This window comes from Wolffia australiana, chromosome 1, assembly GCF_029677425.1.
Source record: "Wolffia australiana isolate 7733 chromosome 1, ASM2967742v1".
In the NCBI taxonomy this organism is placed as follows: Eukaryota; Viridiplantae; Streptophyta; class Magnoliopsida; order Alismatales; family Araceae; genus Wolffia; species Wolffia australiana.
Genome location: NC_135835.1, coordinates 23,752,596 through 23,764,019, shown reverse-complemented (window position 1 = coordinate 23,764,019; position 11,424 = coordinate 23,752,596). Strand labels below are relative to the sequence as shown.

The 11,424-nt window shown below is 44.1% G+C and overlaps 1 protein-coding gene across 1 annotated transcript; it reads right to left on the bottom strand.

The window, feature by feature from the left end:
• Positions 1–6,437: 6,437 nt before the first annotated feature.
• LOC144710085 (putative aspartic proteinase GIP2) lies at positions 6,438–8,153 on the bottom strand. The gene is made up of 4 exons (XM_078583767.1): positions 7,248–8,153; positions 6,870–6,972; positions 6,694–6,793; positions 6,438–6,645 (listed from the first exon to the last, which is right to left on the bottom strand). Exons 1-4 carry the CDS (start codon positions 8,151–8,153, stop codon positions 6,438–6,440), a joined length of 1,317 nt encoding a protein of 438 aa, XP_078439893.1.
• Between the last annotated feature and the right edge of the window lie 3,271 nt (positions 8,154–11,424).

Below are 11,424 nucleotides of genomic sequence, written 5' to 3'. Positions count from 1 at the left end.
GTCAAGTAGTATAGCTTCGAATACAAATGGTTGAATATTGGCCATTATTTTTTTGTCTGCAATTTTCTCTAAATACTTGGCTTAACCTATATTTGGCTTATTTCTTTCCCCAGCAAGCCGCCCGCAGATGTTTGAATCGGAAACCACGAACTTTATAACACTTGATCAAAAAACAACGAGCAGATAGGACGCATGAACTTTTCTAGAAGCAACTCTCTTCTTCAAAAAACTAAAAATTTAAATACGGATGGACCGTATTCAGGAAGCACACGTATATGACCCAAACGTACGGCCGTTTGTGTAAAGAAAATATTGAGAGAGAGATAAGGGGAACAACGTGTCATTTTATTCTTGTGAACTATGTACAAGCCTCCTGGGAAATAACGCTGACTTTCTTCCCCTTCTCCCTCTTTGAAGATTTTCTCTACACAAACGGCGTTATATTCTGTAAACTATGAACAAACTCCATGGGAATTACCAGGGAAATAACGCCGATTTTCTTCCTCTTCTCCCTCTCTAAAGATTTTCTCTACACAGACGGCGTTAAATCCTGTAAACTATGAACAAACTCCATGGGAATGACCTGAGAGAAAACATTCGAACGTCGATAAACATATAATTGATAAAACTGCCGTGAATGGGCTGACTAATCCACTGGTCACAAGAGCTATATACAAAACAAACCTGCCCCTCTACGTACACAAATAGAAAAAGACACGCTTTGTCCAAAGGTGATACTGCCGACTTTGTACGTCAAATGTATCTGAGCACGGTCAACACCACTAGAAGCAGTAAGCTCTGGTTGTAACTTATGGGTTGGGGGAAGTGTTTCCGCGGCTGCTCGTGGGTCGAGCCTATGGGCACAGAGCAGTCCATGCCACCGTTCACCTGCTCTTCCTCGAGATTTCTTTTGCTTTCCATGCCGGCCACGGAGATTCCCCAAGAAGGCCATCTCTGTTGGCGTCACTTAGCCCATTGGTTTTAGAACAGCTGTCATACTTCCCCTATCGATGCCTACTGCACCCTCGTCTAGACAATATTGAGGTTTCAGCCCATATTATCGAACTTACGCACCAACTTTCAGGCCGAGGGCTTCGAGTGTTGGAAATAGAGTAGAGAAGATAATTCAAGAGCAGGGGACTCAAAAGGATGAAAATAAATCGGAAAGCCAGTAATGTGTCTATACATGACATGTCCATATATATAGATGGAATTGTGGGTGTTCTTAAGGGTAAGTGAGGGAGAGGTTTCATGTCCTCAACACCCCAAAGGTTCAAGATGATGTGCCACAATTAGATTGTTGCAGTCACTTTGTACGTTGAGAAGATGAAGTGTCTTCGAGCGACTTGTCTTTAACACTTCCCATCAATCCCAAGCTTGGTACAAGGTTGAGCTTGGAGCAGATCCTTTAAAAGCGGGTTTGGTCAGCCGCTTGGTGAGTGCATCAGCAACTTGATCTTTCCTCGGACTGATTTGTACATGCATTAGCGCTTGAGCTACACATTCTCAAGCAAAGTGATAATCAATCTCAATGCATTACGCTCGAGCATGAAAGACAGGATTTTTGTGAGGCAGTGGCTCCCAGATTGTCACATCATATTACAGGTGTGAAGCTGGAAGGAAGTCTTTGCTCAGATAGGAGCGATCTTACCCACGTCGTCTCTGCTGCAAAATTGGCGGCAGCTTTGTAGTTGGCATCACTGAAGGATAAAAGGACATGTGCTTTGTTTCATAGCGCCCCAGCTGATGAGGTTTACACCTAGGTAGATGAGAAACCCACTGGTATAGTTGGCCATTGCTGGTCTAAACTACCCAGACGGCATCACTGAAGAATTTTATTTGTGAGGAAGATTTATAGTTAAAGAATAAACGATAGGACTATATATGTTTAACATATCCAGTGATGTGTATTAACACAGCTCAGTGATTTGTCTCTGGATTGTGCATGTTTGGACATCCTTTAATCATATTTGTCTATCACTTAGAAATATAGATAATATTACCAACGTCACAGTGGCATTACTATTTCCCTAAATATGTAAGTGTTTTCTTCCATATATGTTGAATTTTGTGCCATCTCCAGATTTAACCACACTACCATGAAAGTATTCAAGATATAGGACCGGTCATATGTTTCTTAGCTCCACTGTTAAGAAACCAAATATCATCTTCTGTTGATGTCTCATTTGTTTCTTAGAACAAATGATTTGATATTCTTCATGAAAGTCATCGGCAAGGTCATTCTCTCCTTCCATTTTGATCATGTGCAGCGTCTCTTCCTTATTCTCATTTCAACATTTGGATAAGAACTGCCCAAATATATGGCAGTTGTAACATTTAATGCGAGACTTCTCAAGAGGCTTCTTCTCTCCTTCATATGTGTGATTGCCCTTGTCGCCTGCCTACGTCCTTATGCATCATGTTTCTTACACCCTTTCTTACTACCTACATCCTATGGTGCCGATGTCAACACACCATCTTTGGATGCGCCTCCACCGTCACCGGCGACACCCCGCGTCATGACTCGTCGCCAACATCAACTGTAGAATCGCCCTAATAACGACCAAGTCAATGTGCCAGCATCACACGCGTCTCCACTTACACACAACACATCCCACATCATGACACGTCGTCAACTCTAGATCCAGAACTGCCCTTTGACGTGACATGATAACATGTCATTTATTTTATCTTAATTCTCGTATTTTCTCTTTCCTTTAAGGCCTATATGTACGCAAATGTTCCACGATACACTTTGTGAATTTATTTTCAAGAATTAAGGTTTTCTTCTTGGAAGATTTGCCCTAGCCCTCTCTCCTCTCGGACCGCAACAGTCGTTGTTGTCGCTGCCACCATCGTTAGAGAAGCCTTTATTTGTTGCCCCAAGTGAACCTGCGCCAGTCGCCCGCGCAGGCCGCCCCGTCAATCGCCCGCGCGAGCCACCTCCTGTGCAGGCCACCCGCGCTGGTCGCCCATGCCAATGGCCCGCGCCGGGAACCAGCGTAGGCCCGCCCGCGCCTCAACTGCCGCCCACACCGGCAGCCACCCGCGCAGGACCACGCATGCGCAGGCCGCTGCCCCATGCCAGCTGCCTGCCCGCTCATAGGCTGGCAACTATGCAGGCCACCGCCCATGCAGGCCCGCCCGCGCGTAGGCAGCCGCCCACGCCAACAGCCCGCTAGTGCACAGACCACTGCCCACATAGGCAGCCGCCCGTGCAGGCCGCCGCCCCATGCCGGCTGCCCATCCGCACGCAGGCCGCCACCTACGCAGGCCACCGCCCGCACAGGGCCAACCGCGCGCAGCCGCCGCCCACGCCACCAGCCCACACGTGTGCAGGCCACCGCCCACGCAGGCAGCCACCCGCGTGCCGATCGTCGCCCACATACCAGGTCATCCATCCTCGTGGGGCACCACCCTCGCTGGTAACCCGCTGACATGGATCACGGCCCGCCCGCGCACAGCTCTCCATCCACTTCAACATTCTCGCTGCTCGTTTGTGCCCCATGCTCGTTTCACCACCCCACTTTGTGGTCTTCATCAAGTCCTAGAGAACTCCCCGCATCATCCTGACACACTAGACTAGTGTTGAGGTACTCCTACACTCTTGGGTGTCCCGTGTTCTTCGTCCAGTGTTCTTCGTCCAGTGTTCTTCGTCCAGTGTTCCTCGAGAGTTCATCCACCGCCATCGGATTTGCTTTGGATTTTGAATGTTCAATTGACTAGCAGAATAGATTTTTTATTCTTCTAGCGAACGATCAATAAATTTTATTGATTTTGGTGCTTGGCATCACAACGGTAGTTGAAAACAGTACTCCCGCCCTCAACGATTAAAGGGGGTGCACCATCACTATTTTATCAGATTTAATTCCTCAGATTCGATCATGTGGTTTGTGGTCTGGTTTATCCTACCCATTTCCTAGTTGTCCCAGTGTCAGCACCCGTCATCAACCCCTCCCCCTCTCCTCTAGTCATCCTACATCATCCTACCTCTTACCCATCCTCATTACCGATAACTTTACCCATCATGCTTGATCATCCTCATACCACATTCCAAAAATCTTGGTCCTTCTCATCAGTTTGTGATCATGAATTTTCTCTTCATGGAGTTAAATGACTTGGTTACTTCACCTACGGCCATTTACTAGATGTTGTCAAACTATTGATGAATAGTGATAATGTAATCAAATATTGCACATGTCGCTCAGATTATCGTTATAACCAGGCAAGTCTCAGATAGAATTTTTCCCAAGCTTTGAACCTGAGGAAGACACCACAGACTTTACCTACCAAGTTTGATACCATTTATTCCTTACCCGTCTAGAGGTTCTCAATATCCCACCCTAAGGGCTAAACCCACACCGTCTTCATGCAACGAAGGCTAATACTCTTAGTCCCTGATTGCTCCTAGATCTCCTTCACATAAATCTTTATATTTATCTTCCCTGGGATCTCCAAGGGAAAAACTCTGAGGATGACAGAGAGGGCTAGCATGCAATTACTCTTTGACATGTCTTCACTTCAATACCCTCCAACAGCCCATCAGCTTGAAGTATACCCCCATGACTATCCAACAATAATATTTTGTCTCGAATTAGATTAGGAATGATATTGGGGAGGACACATTCATCATCTTTGGTATCCCTCTACTACCAGCGAAAACTCTTCACATACTATGAGGCTCCGCTTCTCAGCACAAATCATCTAGGATAAAAACCATATCTGACACTAAATGTCATAAAAAGGGTTCTCCATGTGTATTTATATATAAAATGGAGGAGAAAAGAGATAGTATGGCATATTGGAGAAGGGGAAGAATCGCATTATATCCATCAAGCATGTCCCATTCACATTAATAAAATATTGATAGAAAATTTAAAATACACTATGAAATTTCATAAAGAAATTCTAAAAGTCATGGAAAATAAATTCCATAATTTCTGAAACATTTGCTTCTCTTATTAATTTATGACTCCATTGACTTCTATGTTCCTCTCAAAGACCAGATTAAACCAACATAAAGGTATATGTGATATGCGTTATCCTGCTACTGATGCTTATAATTGAGAATTCCAAATTTTCCCTATTAGATTTTGGACTTAAAAAAATAATATTCATGAATTATGTTCACGAAATATAAATTGAGGTCTATATGTCAAGTAATTTATACTCTATAAGTAGTATAGGTTGAGCTTGATCCACATGTGACAAAATGTGACTGGAGTAGTAGGGAAGTTAAATGCGCAAAGGATGCTCAAATAAATGTGTATTTTAAGCTCTAATTATTTATTGAGATGAAGTTCTATAATTGGAATTTATTGTTGATAACATGTAATATATAAAATACTAGACTTTTATATAACGATTAATTTATGCTATCAGTTCAAATATGGATACCTTAGTGCTTCCTTCCTCTCTTTGTCAAAATGAAATGTCGTGCTCAATGCTAATATGGATATGTTAGAGCTTCATTCCTCTCTTTTTCAAAATGGAGTGATGTACTCAATGTTAATATGGATATGTCAGAGCTTCCTTCCTCTCTTTTTCAAAATGAAATGATGTACTCAATGCTAATATGGATATGTTAGAGCTTCCTTCCTCACTTTTTCGAAATGAAATGATGTACTCAATGCTAATATGGATATATTAGAGCTTCCTTCCTCCCTTTTTCGATATGAAATGATGTACTCAATGCTAGTAAGGACAGGTTAGAGCCTCCTTCCTCTCTTTTTCAAAATGAAACAACGTACTCAATGCGAACATGGATATGTTAAAGCTTCCTTCCTCCCTTTTTTTAAATGAAATGATATACTCAATGCTAATATCCTATATCAATATAATATTGATCTTAGTTCTCTAAATACTTCTACCGATGTTTTCATCAAGTTTGACTTCCCAGACCATCTCCTACTAAGTGGCTGTTGATTCAGGTTTACAAAGGGACACATCAACGCCATTATGTCAATGTCATTAACTCTACATTCAGAAGTTGTTGTTAGAGGCAACATGCCTATAATACACATTCTGCCTAATACAGCAAAATCCCGAAATTTGGATAGGTTAGAATATCTTATTCATTTAAGTCATTTATTCTTTCATTCATCTAAACTCCATATTGTGCGCATCAACCGGGATACTCCTCGGTGAAATTTGAGGATGGTACGCAGACAAAGAAGCGACTCTCAAAGAGGCAATCAACAAATAAAGGCCGCAACTAAAATTGTATGTATCTGAACTGCGGTACTTTATCACTTGAACTCAAATATTGGCACGAATATTATACAAGGACAAGTAGAAAACTAACCCTTTCCATGTTTAATTAGTGTAACACTTTGGAGGAGAGAATATCCACAATAATCTTCTGCCACAAAGCCGACCGCGAGGGAAATTTTCACTATAGAAGTAGACGGATAGTTCATTTTTTACTAACCGTAGTGCTAGCTTCTGGTCCGGAAGTTCCAGAAGGGTCCCATATTTTCTGGCACAAACATACAGACTCCATTCACGCAGGATATGAACGGTCGGCCTAGGAAGAGAAAAGGATAGAACGCAGAGGAGATCCAAGGCTGGAAGATTAGAGTGACGGTGAAGTTGAATTCTGAGCAGGCCAGCCGGTAAAAGCTGAGGGAACCGCTCAACCCCAGCCTGGAGGAGGCGAGATCGAACTCAAGGAGGTTGTCATCGAGCTAGTACCTGCCGATAACAATGGCGCTCGTTACGTCTGGACCGTCGTCGACGAAGGCGAGGCAGGAGACCCCCGCACGCACCTCCACCACCGAGTTCCCCACCCCCCCTACAAGGGCCAGTACACATTCTCACTCTACAGCACCAGGTTGATCTGCCGCACCGCCATCCCCACCCTTCAGTACAGAACCTCGCCGGAGTCGAAGCAGAAACTGAACGGCTCGACAGGTGGCACAGACGGGAGTGCTGGGCGCAAACACTCGCGGAAGCGTACTTGGACGTGAACAACTGTAGGAGATGCCGAGGAAGATCCCAAGACGATACGAGGAGAAACACCGAGGTGTAGTCGTTAGCCTCGTCACATCCCCACGTCGTCACCGTCAAGAGAGCACCAACTCCAAGAGTGAGAGAGAGAGCAAGAGGAAGAGATTACTCAACTCAAAGGGAGAAAAGAAGAATACATCAAGGGATATTAGGATGAAGAAGACAAGGGAAAGGGGGGGCCCTTTTATAGGCACAACCCAAGGCCTAAATCCCCGCCTAAAAACTAGGCACGGTCCAACACGGAGCCCGCCCTCCTTGGCAAACGCCGACGCCACCGCCCGGAAGATCGAGCTCTCTAAGACCGTGTACGGCTCCACAGTAGAGATCCTCATCCCACCCTGCCCCGTCTTCTTGTTGATCGTGAGGAGTTCAGCGTTGAACCCCGCGACGCGCTTCCTATTGACTTGGATTGAGGTCACGCCGATGAAGTACTCGGACGGCTGCTGGCGCGAGAAGGAGAGGTTGACAAGGAGCGGCGCGTAGGTCAGGAAGGAGGCATCGATGGCGAAGTGAAGGCAGTAGGGACCGTCGCCGAAGAAGACACCGCCGAAGGTGCAGGAGAGACATATCGCGAAGCAGCGGTGGAGGCTGAACTTGGCGGCGAGCTGGGAAGGAAGGGTGACGGGGTTGCGGCCGAGCACGACGATGCCCTTGGCACCCTGGGCCAAGCCCCGTAGCAAGCCAGTCGAGCCGTAGCCGAAGATGGTTCGAGCGGCAAAGACCGGTGGCCCCAATTTGGAGCGGTTGGTGGAGGACACGACGACCACGTCCTCTGTAACCTCGCCGATGGAGCTGGTTCGGATAAAGGGGTTGTTCGGGAAGAAGCTGCAGCTCGTGCCATTGATGTATGCGCCGGACCCCGCAATGGCGCACTGAGCCGAGTTGCACCGGACCAGCTTGGAGGAGGAGGAGACAAACCCCCGGTTGCAGTCCACCCAGAAGAACGAGCTGCCGAGATCGACCATAGCCGAGACCGAGACCAGGGGGATCCGCTGCCGGAGGTGGGCCACGTACTGAAGCATGGCCTTGTCCTTGGAAATCACTACAGCAAGTGTTTTGGGCCGCTGAGCGCCGGCGCCGGAGACGAAGAGGAGGAAGAGAAGCGCGAGAGAGGCCAGGCGGCACCGCCATTCGTAGTGAGGCATGTACTCTGCTTACAAGCGGTACCAGTTATTTATGACACGGAGATATACTATGAAGTTTAAAATAATAATAAACTGCCTGTCCAGCAACCCCCAACCTGCATGCCGCAGACTTGCGTTAGCGCCTGCAAACTCGCCCCAAACCGCGGGAGGGAGACCGTCCAGCCCTACCCACGGATGTTCTCTTGACAGAGCTAACAGATGACGGTATCGAACAATACTGTTCTGATCCCGATTTTAAAAATATCTGATATGGTTATCTGTTTTGATATCGTCATCGATGAAACCGTCAACAGGTTAAAGATCAGAGAGATAAAGCCAACAGTGAACCTGCATATAGATTTTAAACGTAAACAGTGCCCTAAATTTTTTATACGTCATGTTATATATACACTTCAATAGTATTGTTTCCTTCCATATGGGATAATAGGCTTCGGAGTTTAAAATTACATCTACATATCTGGATGTCGGTTCAGATATCCGGACATCGGATTCTAATATCTGGTATCCGAGATCCACCTTGTCCTTGCCTTGTCGATATCCATCTTGATATCCGTTATAGATTGGAACTTCGATAACTGTTTGATATACAATATCCGGTATCAGATACCGTCTTGTCATTTACCAGATATCAGATATCGGGTGTCAGATATCGTACAGATACGAACGGTCGATCACTAGTGCCGACAATTGGAGTGAGTCATATATACGGCTCAACGGTCAGTAAACTGTATTGAGTTGTGTCACATTATACTTTGACAACGATACATTTCATTGCCATTAACGATTGACTAAAGTCCGCCTCTAGTGGTCAATTTATTTCGGCTTTATACAGAGTTTGCAAAGTCAAGGAACTGGACGCAAGTAGGGAACCGGACATCAGCTATGTGACGGCTTAGATGTGATGAGATGGATAGAGAATAGTGTCAAGTTGAAACATGACAGGAAGTTCGTAACACATCCTGTCCAATCATGCATCCCTGGATTTTATGAATGTCTTTCACATCTTCGTCACCCATCACCAGATCCATCATCCTATCCCCATCCCTCACCAAACAGCGCCCGTCATAGGTGATGAAAGGACATCTCTCTCTCTCTCTTTCTCTCTCTTTCTCTCTCTCTCTCTCCCTCTCTCTCTCTCTCCCTCTCTCTCTCTCTCTCTCTCTCTCTCTCTCTCTCTCCCCCCCCCCCTCCCTCCCTCTCTCTATGTCCCTCTCTCTCCCTTTGTCTTTCTCTCCCTCCCTCTCTCTCTCTCTCTCTCTCTCTCTCTCTCTCTCTCTCTCTCTCTCTCTCTCTCTCTCTCCCTCCCCCCCTGTTCTTTTATTATTAACATAAAATAGTTTTATTTTCCATAATTTTATCGCACAACAATAATTTATATTCCATTCCGATCCTATTGATAATCAATGATTCTTTGTTTCTCCCTCTATTTGTACAGATTATACAATACATTTAGAAACATTTATTAGTTTTAAATGTTTTTATTTTGATCATCATATATCAATTATTTCTAAAGATAAAACAATTTTATTTTCCCCTTTGTCATCATTTAAAAATCTGTCGCCACGATTATCTCTTATGGCCGGCCCATCACATGACCCATCCCAAATCCTCCATTACCATCGCGTCACTCGTGTGAGATATGTTATCCTTCAAAAATATGATCGCTACCAATATGGATGACGTGTCCTTAAAAAAAAAAATTGCTACCAATATGTATGATCGATATCAGTATTGGATGTTGCTTCTATACAAGGGAAACATCCAAAATCAGGGCAATGATATCATTAAGCGAACTACGGCCACTATATCGATAATGGACTAGATAATGGAAAACGTGAAGAAATTTTATCTGAATACTAAATTTGAAAATTTTGATTTCCAATTTTTCCTCATCTCTTGATGCTAAAACTAAATAATGTCTTAGTACCAATTAGGATCTAAAAACTAAAAATATGAATATATAGATGAAAGATTCATTAGAGATGATTAAAGCTTCAAGCATTTATGGAGTTGCCAAATTTACTTCCCATTCTAAATCAATGATCAAGATTGAAGTGATACAACCACTTTAGTGTATACTTTTTAATGTTTTTTAGATAGTTTAAAGCAGCCATTCTAGTCCTAACATGATGAATTCTCTCTCTAACAGCAACAACGTGACACAAGGATGGTTGGAAATTGGAAATAAAATGATATGGCTCACAAAAAATGGAAGGGAAAGTGTTTGGAAACAAAGTTTAGGTGAAAAATATAGTTTGGAAGGAGGAGAGGAAGATATGGTAGAGAGCTAAGAAAAAAGAATGTTAGGGTTTTTAACCCACAAAGGCAATTTCACTCCTCGATGATGGTCCTATGAAACTTAACCAAAACTATTGTTCTTAAAATGTGGGAATAAAACTAAGGACAGTAATTAAAGAGGACAGGAAAGATCAGGCAGCAGTACATGGGCATCTAGCATCAACTGACATCACATGTTAGTTTATTCCATGAGTAATCAATTGTTGGGCCAAGAAGGATGGGTGGTGGGGGCTCCCTGCTCGATAGGATGGGGGTGATTCGATGATGGATCACCACAATCCATCAATGAGGTGTTTTGGTGGATCCAATAGAGGCAACCACTTCAAGGGTTAGAAGTTATGTTGCAGCTGATAGGGATGTGGGTCTCAATTGTGGTTTTAGTCGGAGCCAGGTGAATGTTCATGGGGAACTGTTCAGTACTCACCTAGATGAGGGCAATTTTCTCCAATGAGAATGAAAGTACTTCGCCCGTGATGGCATCAGTCCATCCTCTGTTCTGTGGTGGAATTCAACATGCCAACATCCAACTCTTGAAGGGCATTGCATGTGGCCGGCCATCACTGTCGACAAATTCAGAATCCGAACTGGAGTAGGAAGACTAAGGTCTTTGGACTTCTTTTCTAGGCAATATAAGAGTCATACACTTTGGTGTGGTATGTTGTTGATGCATCAAAGTTCGGGCTAAACTTAAATTGATGGGGGTATGATGGTATCAACGCACATGGGCTGGGCATCCTAACTGACCATCTAATGCTCCATGATACCAATAAGCTTCCTCCTAACATAGTAAGGAATTCGAAAAAACTCTCAGACCTTTAAATTTTGATAATGTGTTTTAATTGAAAACTCGATAATAGAAAATCTTGGAATCTGAGCAAATGTTATGACACGATACAACAAATAGGATATAATATTTTAAGGCATTTTAGGAGTGATCGAAAATAGGAATTGGAAATGATGATGTTTCTCTGAA